General features: G+C 36.5%; 1 protein-coding gene across 8 annotated transcripts in view; it reads right to left on the reverse strand.

Annotated features, from left to right (window-relative positions):
* Positions 1–16,834, reverse strand: part of LOC128015991 (LIM domain only protein 7) — a 31,578-nt gene extending 14,744 nt beyond the window's left edge. For 4 of the 8 annotated variants that reach the window (XM_052600329.1, XM_052600321.1, XM_052600298.1 and 1 more), the window contains exons 1-12: positions 16,682–16,834; positions 15,941–16,014; positions 14,086–14,156; positions 13,881–13,950; positions 13,402–13,508; positions 11,642–11,672; positions 10,725–10,838; positions 9,486–9,684; positions 6,806–6,965; positions 4,419–4,448; positions 3,695–3,902; positions 1,261–1,409 (exon numbers count right to left, since the gene is read on the reverse strand). In XM_052600329.1, coding sequence (XP_052456289.1) covers positions 1,261–1,409; positions 3,695–3,902; positions 4,419–4,448; positions 6,806–6,965; positions 9,486–9,684; positions 10,725–10,838; positions 11,642–11,672; positions 13,402–13,508; positions 13,881–13,950; positions 14,086–14,156; positions 15,941–16,009 — 1,208 coding nt within the window. In that variant the 5' untranslated portion in view covers positions 16,010–16,014; positions 16,682–16,834. Of the gene's footprint in view, positions 1–1,260; positions 1,410–3,694; positions 3,903–4,418; positions 4,449–6,805; positions 6,966–9,485; positions 9,685–10,724; positions 10,839–11,641; positions 11,673–13,401; positions 13,509–13,880; positions 13,951–14,085; positions 14,157–15,940; positions 16,015–16,510; positions 16,648–16,681 lie in introns of those variants that run through there. The other 4 variants (XM_052600338.1, XM_052600314.1, XM_052600305.1 and 1 more) reach the window with 2 other exon arrangements.
* Between the last annotated feature and the right edge of the window lie 507 nt (positions 16,835–17,341).

Below are 17,341 nucleotides of genomic sequence, written 5' to 3' on the forward strand. Positions count from 1 at the left end.
GTAGGGGGTGGAGAGGGCTTAGAGGACAGGTGTAACTATCAAATGTCTCTATCATCCACAAGTGAACACCAAGTGGAAACACTTTAGAGTAACATTCAATTCGTTATCATCAGCTAATGCTTTAGGTATTATGGACTAAATCATTTGTTGATGTTTTATAAATATAGCCAAATTTTCTTCCTTGTTGGTTGCATTCAGTAGTATGGTACACATTAAGAAATAAAGTGTTTTGTGAAGTCACATGCATGCTTTGCTCTAACTGATATACAGTATAAAGACTGCTCTAATAGTATTAATGTTAACAAATGCAACCTTATTGTCAAGTGATATCAACTAATGGGATTCACTAAACAGTTGTGGCGCATTTAATCTGGTGTGTCAGAGCAAAAGCCTGGGACTTGTCCCCTAACTACCCACAATCCAGCTTTGCAGGTGCAGTTCAGAAATTGTGCTCGGTCTCCAATATTTAAGTAAAGTCACAGCAATTCTTTATGTACTAACATGCCTCTTATATAAATTAGGCTCACTAGATATTTGCACTGTTCACAAAAAAAAGAAAAAAAAAAATATTATTCCAGAGACCATATTATTCCATTTACATGTACGCATGCATCAATTTTATCCAGATGGAAATTACCATCAACACTAATTTTATGGGCATGTTTGATTGATCTTTATCAAATCATGATCTAAATCAGCATATACTGTAGCACTTGCAAAAAAATCTAATAAAATGAAAATTATATTCTGCCAGTGCTTTTCAAGATTATTTGGAGACAAGATACAAATTCAGTCATTATTAATCAGCATAATGTCTTCTAAAACCCACATAACTCACTTTCTTTGTTACGAAATGCATTATTTAGAAAAAATGACTGAGCCCCTTCTTTGCATATAATGAAAGTAAATGGCCACCGTGGCTGTCGATAAACAATTTCAGTAAATGACTCTTAATCTGTTCTTAACGCAAAACTACTCCATTGTTTCAGAGGACCAAACACATTAACATTGTCATGTATATTACCATCCTACACTCTCTGAGAGTTGTCATGCAGAACTACTTTTCTTCTTTTTGGAGCTTGACAGCCCATGGTCCCCTTTCACTTTTATTGTGTAGAAGACAGAAGCTCAGGCATTCTGCTTAATTCCCTACTTTGTCAGTCACTTTGCATAAATAAATAATTTTAATTTGTGGTTGAAAACAAATAAGTGTACTAAAACAAACAGAAAATGTATGATAGTGCGAGTAAAATGCATTACCTCTCCTCTGGCACCCCGGTGAGCTGTGCAGTCCTGTTGGCACTGCCCTCTCCCCCATCGGTAATGGGTTCAGTCTGCTCCCTCTCCTCACGCTTCCTGTGGAGGTCAAAGTTTGCACTACGTCGCCGGCTCTTCCACCTGTTCAGATCCTGCAAAGACCGATGAGAAAATTAAGTGATAAATGAAGAAATACCTGGAAAAAAAAAAAAAAATCTGTCTGATAATAACATCAGTGTGACATATGAATGACCTTTATATAAAAAAAAAAAAAAAAAAAAAAAAAAAGATCCTGTCAACAACCATTTCGGGTATTATTTGGCTCGCTGGGCACTCCCACAGTGCCAACTGAGAAACAGCAACATCTAGGAGAAATGTTGCCAGAATCGGATGTCCTAAGAAATTAGTTTTCCTCTGCGACAACCCAAGGCTCCAAAAACAGCCAAAATAAATACACATTTCTGAGAAATGTGTTAACAATATACAATATACTGTTTTTGTCCAAACAATTGTTTGGTTACCAATATTCTTTAATATATCTTGTGCAGAGGTGGAAAGTAACGAATTACATTTACTCGCGTTACTGTGAGTATCTTTTTTGTGGACTAATACTTTTTAAAGTAATTTTTTTAATCTGTAATTTTACTCAAGTATACTTTGTTTGAAGTATTGTACTTCGCTACATTTTAAAACACATTAATTACAGAGTAAAAAAATTTTTTAAAAAAAATAAATAAATAAATCGCTCCCTGGAAACTACGGCAGTAAATAATGGGCAGGAGGGCAAACTGGCGCTAAAATCACAAGAAAAATGCAGACGGACAAAACAGGCGTTAGTGGTGCAGACACCGCTGAAAACGAAACCCCGTCATGTTCTGAAGTCTAACTCGAAGGAAATGAAGTGAACCCCTGGCCATATGTATGCTCTATTATGCAGTGTAAGCTGTACTTGCCTAGGAAGACCAAACTAGCAGCTTATAAAACCTATAAAAAAGAGGTAAGCTAAATAATTGCATCGTTGCATTGGTGTTTAAAATGAAGCTTTGACATTTTAGCAAGAGGTTTTGCACAAATTAGCCAAAAAGACAGTGGTGAGGAGTGTGCTTTATATAACGTCTGCGATAATATCATAATTTTTGTTTTAATGATGTGCGCGGCTGTGCGCACATTTATAGTGCGTTCTTTCACTGTGTGATTCAGTCTCCTAAAATGCATTTAGAATGATCACAAAATTGAAGATATGGGGCAGAAAATTCACATATTTATATAATTTCATATATTAAATCAGAATCACACAAATAATGCCGTCTTTTCCTCCAAAAATCATTATGAATACATACAAATATATAACAGTTCAGTAAACAAGTTAATTAAGAGACTTGCATTTTAGACACCATATTGCCTTTTTTAGCTCTATTTCTACAACAGAAAATAATTCCAAACATAGCCACCAAAGCACAGTTTTGCATCTCTGAGCAACATGACTGTTTAGTTCCTGAATGAATCAACCGTTTAAATGATTCGGTTCAATCGCAATGACTCGCTTATTAACAGTGACTTGCTGACACATACTGGCCATTTTAATTTCACATTTAAAGTATCTTTTGATTTTTTTTTAATAATTAATTTCTTATCATTTCAAATGAGTATTCAACATTTTATGTCTTGTATATCAAAACATTATTCATGCATTTGTAACTGCAGGTTAAATGCATTCTTGTCCTGCACTAAACAGTGTAATACATCTAAATGCCACTTCCAATTAATCTTCTACATTTCCTCTGCATTAAAAGATGAGTTTGTTGATACTGATTTGCCTGGTTACAGCCCAAATGTTTTATTATTCTAAATAACTGATTCCTTTAATTAAAAACAACTAATTTGAGATTAATAGGCCTATCCCAGGGGGGTCAAACTCAGTTCCTGGAGGGCCGTAGCCCTGCAGAGTTTAGTTCTAACCCTGCTCCAGCACATATATCATGTAGTTTTCAAATAAACCTAAATGATTCGATTAGCTGGATCAGGTTTGTTTAATTAGGGTTATATCTAAACTGTGCAGGACTGTGAACCTCCAGGAACTGAGTTTGACACCCTTGGCCTGTCCCATTTTTGACTCCCTCCCACTGTTAAAATGTAACCAAGTAATTTTTACACTGAGTAAATTTTAAATGAGCTACTTTTTACTTTTACTTGAGTAGATTTTTAGGCTGGTACTTTTACTTGTACTTAAGTAAAATTTCATTAATGTAATGGTACTTTTACTTGAGTAGAATATTTTTGTACTCTTTCCACCTCTGATCTTGTGTTCCACAAAGGAAAGAAACAGACAGGTTTGAAAAGACATGAGGGTAAGTAAAGGTTGCCTGCACAAAGTCTGTGTGATAAGTAGTTCCACCACCATGATGTAAAAAGTACTTCGCAAATAAGCATCACTTACTTCGTGCCATTTGGCTTCACTTTCCTTTATTCTGTCCCGGATGCTTTGTAACTGTTCCTGCTGAACCCTCTGAATGGCTGAGGGTTCAAGGGTCACCTCTCCAACAGAGCTCTGGTGAACACGGTGTGACCCCAGCGGGTCAAAGCTGGAGCAGTGGTCAGATTCCTGTGGAATGGGCTCCAGTGGGATGTCACCCATAGATTTGCTTCTGTTGAGTGGAGATGGACATGCTCATTTAAATGATAATCTCCATTCAAAAAAACAAAAAAGAAAACACAAGCTTGCAATGCTGGCTTTTAAGCAATTATAATTGTATTACACTGACATCTGGAGGTTAAGACCTGAACTGTATCCTGTCCCAGTAAAAGCTGTCATAAAGACATTAGCATCAAGTAAATAGAGAGATGAACAAGCAGAAACTCCACACAATGATGGAAATATAATAGTAAAATATCACTATATAACAAGTGTTACATTACAGTTTATGCCGTAAAACAAATATTTTTGCAGGAGACCACATGCAAGGCACTGCTTTATAACGTAGCATTTTGTAAAATACTGCGTGGTGGTTGATTTTATAATTTTTCTTGAGGGACAAGTCCTTAAAACAATAAATAAACCCATTCAGAAGCAGCCTGTGTAATGAAGCCCCAAATGCAAAAGGAATCAAGCGTTTGCTATTGCAAGATGAAACCGAAGCAACATCAAAACTAGCTGAACTCACCCTGTGTACCGAGAGGGTCTCATGGGAAATCTGGGAAACCATGAAAATGTGAATGTAAAATTATTTTTTAATTGTACATTTATATAAATTTGTTTCTGCCCATGGATGATCGCTTCAAAAGAATAGTGCACACAAATAATATTCATATATTAAACAAAAAAATTATAATTCATTTACCCACTCATGATTTTCAAAATCTGCATGACAAGCTTTATACACACAAACAAAAATAGGTTGAACCATTTTTGTAGAAAGCAACTAAAAGGCCTACAGATAAGCTGCTGATAATAATAATAATAAATTGTTGTTATTATTATTATTATTATTATTATTATTATTATTATTATAAATAATAACTAAAATAAAAATAAATACATATAAATTATACACACAAATGATGTGCAACTGAGTTGGCATTTTTATTGGCCCAAAAAAAAAAGTTAATTTAACATTTCAGTACAATTTGTTTGACCTCATACTATGACAGATCGGATAGACAAACATTCCACTGAATGAACAACATCAAGAGCCGCAATTGTCAAGACTGAAAGTGCATATAATTGATTACATCATGACAACTATGAAGCAAAACTATTAAAATCTTCTTTAACACTCAGCTCCATTAACGCCCCAGAGATATTTCATTATTGGAGATCTTTTGCTTAAAGTCCACTGTAAAACACCGTATCGTAAAACAAATGTTCTAGGTCTCATTTTGCTCAGATCTTCTAGAAATGAATGCGCAAATGCAGTCTTAGGGGCTGTTCTCACAGTTATTCGATGTAAATGTGCAATACAGACTTTGTTCAGTCTTGTACCATTAAAGCTGAAAGTTTAAGTTCAGCTTAACCCAAACCAGCATTTTATCTGTGCTTACAGTGGATGTGCTCAGGCTTACACTGCTCGGGTTAAGTCATCTCACACCTAAAAATAAATGAGGCTGGGGAAAGGAAGCACTCAAATTAGGCTCAGAGTTTAGATGCATGTTACCAGATTAAGAATGTTACAATCTCAATTTGGCCACAACCGCTACATTAGGCTTAAATAATGCTCCATTAAAAGGAAGCAAAGTTTTGGTGCAAACATACATAGTAGCTGGATATCTGCTGTATAAATTGCTTTTACCCCACAAAAAAGATTATGGTGATTATTTACTATTTTACACATTTGCATATAAACATTCTGCACATCGGCATTTTAATATGCATAAAATATCCTTCTCCAAATATTTATATATATATATATATATGTATATATATATATATAGCTTGAGTAAATTATCCAATGCACTACTACACTCTCTGAACTCTGACCTCTGGTTTGATCTCTGGGGCGGCACTGCGGCCAGCTGTGAGGCATCTGACAAGGTGAGCAGTGACTTCCTAGCACTTGGGGTCACCAGAGGTCACCCTGGGGGCTAGAGGCTTTGAAGGGATCGCAAAGTTCACGGGCCACGGAGGTTACAGAGCGAAATCTGCGACTCGCTAGGTCGTCCTGCACAAGGTCTGGTTCAGGGGGATCTGCATCAGAGTCAGTGTCACTCAGGTAACTGCTTGCCCATTGGAGGAAGGCCATGGTATAAGCCACTCCCACTTTCACTACAGCCAAAAGATGGTGGACAGACTATGAAAACCACCTCCAATTACACGCACAATATATTTGCTAAAGCCAACCCGGTTGCATAATAAATCATAATAATAAAGAAAAGACGGTTTTATTTGGATAATTGGATATTAATAATTTTGATTTCTTTTTTATTTTAACAGCAATCCTGCATGATCTCAAAACTCAAGCAAGATGTATACGTTTAGTGGAATTGAAAAAAAAAATGGTTTTAATAGGTCAACCTTTAATGACAGAGAGTGATCAGCTGAACTAAACACATGGTGAATAGGACAGGACAATTTACTGTGTGTGCGCATATATATATATATATATATATTTTTTTTTTTTTTTTTTTTTTTTATTCAATATATATGCACGCACACATATATATTGAAATCTAAACACAAGTACAAAATGTTTCCAACTCTTAATGATATTCAATGTCCTGATACGAAGACAAATAATATTAAAAATTATAAAATGTATCGAAACTAAAGTTACATCAATGCTTTTGTGTTTTATTGTAATTTATTATATTGTATTTTACACACACACACACATACACACATATATTTTTTCAATTACATTAAATATACATTTAAGATTATTTTAACTATATAAAGACATAAGTGAATTAAAAACATCTGAAAAATTAAAACCCCTTGACGCCATGCTGTACATCTGTTATAAGCTTAGAAGTTATAAGCAAAAGTTGCCATCCAACAGCTTAATGCAGAGTCAGTTTCTGAAGTGAAGTGAGCCAGTAATGAGAGTAATCATACCTAGTGAGGTTGCCTGCATGACTCCTGTCTCCCTGCCGGTATTCCTGCCTTTTCTTCCTCAGGGCAGATGGGACATGCACTCTTTCTCTGATGGGGGCATCACTTTTACTGCCTTCCGCCATCCTGAAGCAATGTTCTGCTTCTGCGTCACTACCCCAACCTGGGAGAACACAAGAGGGTAAAAGAAAGATGATAAACAAGATCAACAGTCAAGCGAGACATCATGTGAAGAGGTCTAGAGTAGTTACATGTTAAAGAGTCTATTGCTCATTTTGCGGTTCTTTTATTACTGACTGTTCACTAGAATATTTCTTGTACAGTTTTTTGAGAAACTAGGATATTCTTGCAGGCTACATCAGTGGCGTAGCCACGTGTGTGCCAGGGTGTGCCTGTGCCACCCAGAGTGGCAGCTGGCACACCTAAAAATAGATGCAGTATTCTTTTTTATAGTCTCAAAAAAATTTTTACTAAACTTGGGCTATTGTTGTTTACTTAGAAAAAATATATATATTTTTAAATCAATCCTTTCACGCGTAAATTACAAATATTTTAACCGACCCCTTGTTTCCATGGCAACGCGTCATGATTGTCATGTGACACACCGCAGCCACTAACAGATGTATCGGTATTCGTTTTATTTGGTTTTTTATTTTTTTATTAAAATACATACACAAACTTGCCTACCATGTCAACTATCTGATATTCCGATTCGTCGTTTAAAAACCTTTATAAATTATCTTGATCTATAACGAGATGAGCGCTGCAGTTCAGAGTCCTGTCAGCCGGATTTAACGTACAGCACTTGAATTCCCCAGTTTCTCCCGAAATACATGAATGTGTTGGCTGTTGGCTGTTGAACAGAATAGAGTAAACTTTATTGTTCTGCTATGTGTGTCTGATATATGAATAAAAAACGTCTGCAAATTACATTTGATTAGATCGTTTTTGCTGCTTCCATAGACATCAGTGTGTATTTTACAAACTACCAATGTATTGTTTTACTAGTGATTATGTATATTTAAATATATGAAACCTAAAATAAACACTATGTGGTTGAAAACACAGAATATTAATTGTGATATATGACAAGCGCTGAGCGTGTCCGTCTCTGGTTCAGTGCCAGCCAACTCGCGAAAGCTGTTTGAATCTGGCAGTTCTGTGACTCCACTGAACATTATAAATCATACTCTCAGGGGCATAGAAATAGGAAACCTTGGCTTAATGGACAGCCGGACAAAAGTCCTAACCTACCTGATGAGGATGCTTCTCCCTCCCAGGGCCAAACATCAACAGACAGTGTTGCCAGATTGGAAATGTCCAACAGTCCAAGTTTCATTCCAGAAGTTCAAAATTATTGTATTTGGAAGAAAATCATTACATTTAACAATTAACTACATTTTGACACGACCTGCAAATTACCACTAGAAGTATGGTTGGACGGAGGCAGTGCGACAAAAATACTATCCCATAATTTTGCACAGTAATCTGAAAATAAATGTGGCACACCCAGATTTTCATATGCATACCCAGAGTCTCGTTTCTGGCTACACTACTGGGCTACATGATGCCACTGTCTTATTTTTATGTGTGTAGAGTTCATATATTTTAAACAGCACATTATGCATTACAGAACGGGTGTGGAACGATCAACAATGTCACACTTACGTGAATGGATAGGGCGAAGGGAGAAGGTAGAAGCAGCGAACATTCATTACATTCAAGTGTTTGAGAGATGCAATATGGAAGTCACAAAGTAAACACGACACTGTGATTTTGGTGATAACACCTGGAGATATTTAAGCAACAGTATGGACCATCATGTCCTGAAGAAAATGTCTGATGATTTTGCTCATTTGAGGTAAATAAATAATTGGTACACTTAGATGCAATTAATAAATCGGTTAATAATCTGATAAATGCCTCAATGGGACTGAAAAGCATTCATTTACACACCTCAGTTGATCCAAATGAGTTTGATTGAATGCAATTTCAATCTGATTTAAAGGGGTGATGTAGATCTTAATTTGTTAAAAATGAAAATAGCCATGCAAACCTAGTGCGAAACTACTTGCTCAACTGGATTCAAAAACATCTTGTGCACATTCCTGGGGTCACAATGTGTATATTTACTTGTGTCATTCAAACTTTACATTTATGTACTTGATTTATTTACAAAGTGGTCAATGGAGGACACTGAATAGTCACAATATATTCGGAAAAGGCGATAATATAATTTGTGTAGTTATATTAGTTAGTTCCAGCGACACTCTCACAGAGGCTTTCTCTGTTGCAAACTGACAGACTGGATTTGCACAGAAATTTTGTTCTAAATCGATTCAATGAACATATCTAATATTTGAATCAGATCCCCAGTTTAGGGAATGCAGATTACCGTTCAAAATCTGAGGGTTTGTACGATTTTTTTTAATGATTCAACATTTAAAAAAAACTGAAATTTCTGAAAATCACTTAAAAATAAAACTTCCTGACCGAAAACTTCTGAAGGGGTGTTTATAAACAGTACTTTTAAATTCAGACAGATTGCTGAAAATCAGTGCATGTTAGCACACCCATTGTCCACTGCAAAGTTTCCACAGTGATGGCCAAATCAAAAAGATCACAAGTACAGTAAAAAGGGTATTACACAATTACATCACCATACACGCACATCCAGTCTTACCTTCACTGCCGGCTGTAAGTGTGCAGTCTGAAGCCAGACTGAGTGTGCGAGACTCCACTGAGTCCAGGCTCTCGACTGAGTCCTCCCTCCTGTAGCCCGACTGCTTCAGACTAAACAGATCCTCCCGGTCAGAAAACCAGCCCTCTGCGTACCCACTGTCCCTCACACTCGACTTAGACTGCACGGACTCCTCCAGAGCCTGGAAGAAAGTGAAGAAAGAGCCAAAAGCTCAGAGAGGGTTGAAAAGTGAGCTTTAGAGAACAGATGTGAGCTCCAGTAGACTTTTACAGTTTTTTTTATTTTATTTTATTTTAGTGACTGAAGAAAATCACCTACTGTACATACAGAGTAATAAGTCGGCAAGTGATAATTACTTTGCGGGGAGCGACAACACTGACTTATGCTCGACTGAACTAATGGGAAGTTCTGGATCTGAATGATTACCTTTGTAAAACTCACATGTGATGCATAAACATTTAACAGAAATTGAACTGTAAAACTGTGTGAAATGTTTAAAATTAAATGACAAGGTGTTTTAAGCTATAAAAAGCATCAAATAGACATTTTATAATTTCCGCAACAAAATCTCAGACTTACACCCTTGTTGATTTTATAAATATTTAATAATAATAATAATAATAATAATAATAATAATAATAATAATAATAAATAATAATTTAAAAAACAAGGTATTATACCAAATATTTATCAAATGAGGATGTCTTAGAATTCTGCAAATTATGAAATGTCATAATTTGCTAAATTCTTAGACATATCCTCATTTTATAAATACTTTATATAATAATCACTAAATATTTTAAAAAGGTATTTCATGGTATATGAAAAAAAAACTGTTTGTGTGACAACTCTGAGTTGTTCATTGTTTAAATATTTAGAAAATAATACAATTATACTACTCATATTATTTATTATTATTATTATTATTATTATTATTATTATTATTATTATTATTATTATTATTATTATTATTATTATATTTAAATGATTTAAAATTCATTACATTGTAGGCATTTTAAACTATAAAAAAAACACAGATATTTCTTAATTTTCTGGAACAACACTGATAATAACATACTTTATTTTATACTGTTTAATAATAAATAAAAAGTTTCATTTTATTAAAAAGGAATTTTAGGTCATGAACACATCAACTTAGATAGCACTTCCCTGAATAGAAAAAAAAGGAAAAGGGGGAGTGAAAAAAGAAAAAGAAAATACCTTAGATAATGCTGTGCCCAGCAAACCTTCAAAGGCTTTTAGATTCAGCTGTGGTCCAGTGTAAAACGGATCAGACTGGGCCTTTCTGCCCAACCAGTATATAGTTATCAAAACCTGTATGAAATACCAGCATGATAGAAAGAGAAGAGAAAAAAAAAAGTCTTCAAACAAATGACAAAATATAATTCAAAACAAAGATGAAAATAAATTTGAATCTGTAATGTCAAGTTTTAACATAAGATGGCATAAAAGCCTCTGAGAATTCAGGGTTGTGTGTGATTGTGTGTGGCATGAATGGCTTCTGTGTCCCAGTTACATTCTGGTTTTCATCTAGACAACTATGACTGTTTACACACACACACACACACACACACACTGTACATACAGGGGGCCAACGAAACAGGAATATGGAAACATAAGACAATGGAGACAACAGGGCTTTGTGGTGCCTGCTGGATCTCTAAGATGAATTATTCAAATGAGAAATCAAATATTAGTAAATCAACATTACCAAAGAATCTTTTTCCCCTAATATTACTTACTTTGAAACAATCACGAGTGCACTGGAGAACAATCGGAGACTCATGAGCATATACAGTAAGTGATTTGAGAACCATGGAGGTGTAAAACACTTTTCTAAATTAAACAATTGTTACCATTTCAAAATGCTGTACTTGGATTGAGTCATTAATTCATACAGTGCATGCAAAGCAGTGCATCAAGCGGCTTTAAATGGCACCCTAATAACACCTTCTGCAGAAGAGCGCAATGAGATAACAGAAAAAACTTGTTTGGTATGCAAACTAAAGAGTCAAAGGCCAAACTGAGCTCACAGTAAAACACAGGCCATGCACCATTTAGTTCAGAAGTTACTGGTTTGTGATTAAGAACAAGATCTTAATAGCAGAAAAACTTACATTTTTCAGTCTCCTGCTTGTCTCTTCGTGTCTAATCAGAAATAGAGAAGGAAGTTAAATGTGTGATCAGTTCCAGCTCACACTAACAGTACCAGCAACTAAATCCACCCCATACCCTCCAATAAATTAAGTCATTTCTATAAATGTACCTCAACTACAAGCACATAAGCTTTACAGTTAGTCACTAATCATGCACACTGATTTATATTTACAATAAGCATGATATGCAGAGCTTGCAGTGCTAATTTAACAAAAGGTAATCAGCAAGTGCTCAAAAGAAACTCTAAACTATCTGCCAGAGGAACATACTTGTTCCCACAGCATGCTGAAGCTGGACATGCGAGCCATCTGTTCATCTCCAATAACTAGCAAATGTTTTTACAAAGGAATTTAGCCATTTTAACACCAGACGCTCATTACACAAATGCGAAATGTTGACTTGAGAAGAAGTCAGACAGGCTGTAAGAAAACAGAACTTGAGCTGCGGTTCTAAGATTGTTAAGTGAAAGTGTACATGTTATTTCATTGAGCCTTAAACCAACATGACCGCGAGAAAGTATGTAGGTTAAAAAATAGCAGTCAGATCCACTATACTGTAGCTTCACCATAGGATTTGGTTTGAAGGGACAGTCATATGGAGCTAAATTTAGAGGTCACTGTGCCCCCGCTCCACCCATCCCTCTACATGACCAATGGTAGGGACTTTAAGCTCTCAGTGGGATGGACAACATGATTTATTGCTCAGGGTTGAGTCAGGACGTGACTCAGAATTTGCTCCAGCTCACTCAGGACGGGTCTAAGGTAAGACGCCAGTCCAGTCTGTGCTGAAACGCTACTGTCAATTAAACTATCGTGGGAGGGGCCTGTTTTGTGACATCACACCGACAGGCATCTGAGATCGACCTGATTTGAGAAATGGGTAAAGATAAGCAGGTTAAAAATTTAATTTAAAAAACACTAGGTGGATTTTGTGGATTTTTGTGGTTGTGTACACACACATTTCAGTTCAAGCAGCTTGTAAAAGAGCATGTAGCATCATATGGCCCCTTTAAACAATTTATTTCTTCTAAATATCTTCACAATGTTATTCCATCACGGAACGTTTGTCTTCATAATCTTTTCAATATTTTCCCCAATCATGCATTATATAGATAAAACGAACAATTCCATCGAAAGCGAACTGAGCCATGAAAGTCATTTCAAGTTGACTAATGTTTAATCCCAAGAGAGGTTTATGCTCAGAATACATCTTCTCTGGCCCCGATCATATTAATGACAGACTAGGAGTCAATGCATCACGAATGACTGCTCTGCCATTTAATGCCTTTAGATTTTATTCAAAATACATTTTCATAAGGGAACTTGGCTAAAACATTTGTCTGGGTCGGTCAGGTATCATTGTTTGAGTTTGATGCTGGACATATAATGTGTGACAGGACCCATCCAGCCTTTCATTTGGTATTTAAATGTAATCGGACTGCAGACATTATTCAAATGTATTCAAATGTATATAAAAGGCATACTTCCTTAATATTCACATAAACAGCTAAAGCAGTAAAAATACAGATAGACAGGTTTGCATCAGATGTTTAAGGCTTATTGAATTATTGAAATATAATGCAAACGAGACATTCGAAAGCACAGGAGACAAATCCAGCTTTGACGGTTCATAACAGATCAACCATTTACTTCATAGCAGTGTAACAAAGGGGGTATATAAATGGCAATAAGAATTTCTGCTTTCATTTCCCTCTGCTCACCTGACAGTCACACGTGTGGACACATCTTGCAGGTCTCCCGGATGGAAGAGCTGTGCCTCATTAAGCCCTAGTTTCTGACAAGCCCTGAGAAACACATTCACGTTGTCCTGAAGAGAGACCAGAATTGACAATTGCAGCTAGTATCAATGAAAAGGTAGACATCATCCTCCATTCTTAACCACCCAGTGAAATAATACAGTTTAGGCAGTAGCGAAGGCAGAGAAGAGTGGACGACGAAGCTCCACTAAGAACAGACCGGCACAAGAGATGGACTAGTGGATCAGAAAAGGGGTGGGAAGAAAAGGAGATAGTCGTCGGGCGCTATCCCACACATTCAGCATTAACTACTGGAAACCTCTAGACTCACATGGGTTTATACAAGTATACCTGAACCATTTGATGAAATATTTGTTTCATTAGAGACCAACTGGTTGACTAATTCCCAATTCTTAGATAAAGATGCTTTTATATTTGCTCACCAAGCCTGCAATGGGAGTGGAGAGCCTGTTCACTCGTCTGATGATGCCCGGCTTCAATCTGTTGATCAGGCTGAAAACAGATGAAATATATTTTAAGTACACCTACAAAAAAAATTTCATGTTGATTTTCAAACCAACATATTGTTATGCTTAAAGAAATAAAAGAAAAATTGAAAAAAAAAAACTGAAAAAAAAATTTACTTACTCGCACAGAAGGACCCCGTCCTCTAAAGCCACTCGAAAACTTTTACTTCCAAATTGCTTTTTTGTCACTTCCTGTTAATGAAAGAACCAAAACATACCACATGCACAAAGTCTTCTTTGAAAAACAGAAGACTTCTTTGAAAAACATTCAAAGATAATTTACAGGCCCAAAACTTATGATAAATGTAAGTGTTTATATTTAGTGTAACATTACATATATAATACTTTATTAATAAAAACAAGAGCAAATCTCGTCAGCAACACATACTAGTTACGGAGTAAGAATTAATATCATTGAGTGAATGTCCACAGACAGGAAACCACAGGCCCTCTCAAACACGAGACATTCTACTTTCTACACCAACCAGACATATTTCACAGCACATTCTGATCTTCAGTCATCATATGCAATAGAACACCACATTATTGCTTTTACTGCCATTCAGCAAGCAAAACAAACTATGAGACAAAAAAAAAAAAAAAAAAAAACACTATCAAAAAACGCACTACTAAAAACTCTCTCCACTGCTAACCTCAGACGGCACAATCAGAAATCAATCTATGCCATCATTCAGCCAGGTTGACTACATCTTGCATTAATTTTTCAGAAAATTTCTGTCATGTTGTGCACATAACTTTATGCATTTAGCAGACGCTTATCCAAAGCGACTTACAGTGCACATTCAGGCCATCAAGTTTTACCTATCATGTGTTCCCGGGGAATCGAACCCCCAACCTTGCGCTTGATAACGCAATGCTCTGCCAATTGAGCTACAGGAACAGGCTACCAGTCATGTGGTGGAGTGGACATTTGGCAAGCAGAATCGGCAAACAACTCAGGGGTCCTTTGTGTTCAGATTGAGATGCACTGAAGCATCTATGCCTGATGCCGGCCCAATTCTGCATCCTGATCATCAGCTTGTTTGAGCACATGGAATGTAATCCATCAATGGCTGCTTGTGTACGGTCCACATCAAAAGAGACCTGAGAGAGCCGAGGCACAATCTAAAAGATCTAAGAGCTACTGACAATTGCATTATTTTATCCCGGCTTATACATTTCCAAAAACACTTCAAAGCATAGAGAAGTTCTTATTTCTGTTTGAATCGCATGCAAAAAAATTAAATAACACCTCTATTCTAGGTGGCATAGGAGTGACTTCACCCGGGAAATGGTGGTTAGATCTTAGGGGCGAGACTTCATCAGTGCAGTTAGCTGAAAACAAGCAGCATTCATCATGCAAAGCTACTGTAAACTGGGTTTGTAAAACATTACTGCATTGCAAACACAGAACAAATTGTCTTGCTGCAAACTGCAAGTGACGTAATAAAAAGGGACTTTGATAAAAGCAAACAAAACCTTACATCATTATTCAAAACAATCGACGGTTTCATAAAAGACGATGAAGTTGATGGCACTTAGCTACTTTGCAAATGGTTTAAAGCTGATAAAGGAAGACAACCACAAATGGTGCAGGTTATCGAAGACTGCTTTAAAAACATAAGCGTTCAAGACAGAAGGGAACATCATGAGGAGTTTCCATTTCATTAGTCCTCCTAAAATAACATTCAAGAAATAAAGCATTTCCGGAGAACTTGCACTTAACGGTCTATTTATTTTTGGCATTCTAAAAAGTGCACATGAAACTAAAGCTGGGCATATTGGGCTAAAGCTCCGATAACAATGGTCAGGTTATTCTAAAAACTTTTATTATTTACTTTTTGCATACGCAAAGCATTAAATTCCCTGAGCGCAAAAAAAATAAAAATAAATCCTACCTCACCAGAAGTTAAAAGGGGAAAAGACTTGCAATTTTGCAGCCAGATGGAGGAAGTGCTTGATGATAATGTCATTACCTCAATCCATCTCTGTGCCTCCTGGAACGAAAGCTCACAGCTGACTGCAGACTGCTGACGCCACTCCATCACACCTGTGTGCATTTCACAATGAACACTCCTGTGAGTATTTGAACCCCATTTACAGACCAGTCACATTCAAGGACTGGGGGGACTATTCAGTTTATATTCTATTGAAAGTTACTTAAAACAAAACCATTTCAGATCCAGGCTGCTTTTATCAAATTGTGTACTATAATGATGATGGTGACGATGATGTCAATAACAGCTGACAATCAGCAGTGATTTTGAGTTTCAGTGTTGGAAGCATAGCTATGATTTAAAACAGTGAAAGACAAAACGGTATGCATTACAGAAAATCAATCAATATTATATTAGCAGCATCTAATCGAACAATAATTTGCGATTTGGACAAAAACACCACCAGCAGAGAAACGTGACTCTGAAAGGGTTAAAAGGAACTTCCATCACTTCCATGTTTGCAACCCCAAAATATGCTTCATGTGCTTCATAACAGGGCGCACCTGTTGCACCCTACAAGCATCTCAGGTGGAATGACTCAAAGCTTACCTGTTAGCCTCTTTTTCAATCGTTTATTGATTTCCTGTTAGTATCTTATAATTTGACTTCGCAGATGTCTCAACTCGAAAGCGCAAGGTGTTTCCTGCTACTAGAGCGCGCGTGCCTTCAACACAACTCTTTTAATCTTTTGCAGACATTGATTGCTCTTCAGGTTCTCACCTTGAAGTCCCCGCAGGAGACTGGCTCGTGCAGCTCTCTTTCCACCAAACTTGCGTGTTGAAGTGTGCAGGAACAGAAAAGTCCTTGTTCGGTGATGAAACAGAGGCGGCGAGCAGACAGGACAGTTTGCGTGCTTGCAGAGGCAAGTGCATATGTGGTGATGATGAGTTGCTTAAATATATGCCACGCCCCCTGCTGCTTTTACTTGGTTGACGTGAGCGCGTGTGCTATAGCAGCAATGACCAGCAGATGGCGACAAATATTTACTTCAGCAACGTTGTCATCTTGTTGAACGAAAGGGAACAAACATTTTTTTCACTACATCTTAGCACATTAACCCTTAATACAACTTGTCTAATTATGCCAGTAAAGTCAGGGGATTTCATTTTTTTTTTTCATTTACATTATTTTATAAAAATGACCGTACACATTCAGCTAAATGTTTTATAAGATTTACCATGAAAATGAAATCATAATGAATATTTTATCCTTTCAAATGTTATTTGGACATGAACACTGCGCTGGTTTGCTTTTGGGGAAACTAGGCTAGACGATCTATGACCAGAAAAGAAAAAAAAAAATGTAGTATACGTGTTAGGTCTAGACTGTGGTCTGCTCTGCTAAGAGATTTTAACCTCACAGATGAGTTTTGGGCAGAAC

Source organism: Carassius gibelio, chromosome A1 (genome assembly GCF_023724105.1).
Source record: "Carassius gibelio isolate Cgi1373 ecotype wild population from Czech Republic chromosome A1, carGib1.2-hapl.c, whole genome shotgun sequence".
In the NCBI taxonomy this organism is placed as follows: Eukaryota; Metazoa; Chordata; class Actinopteri; order Cypriniformes; family Cyprinidae; genus Carassius; species Carassius gibelio.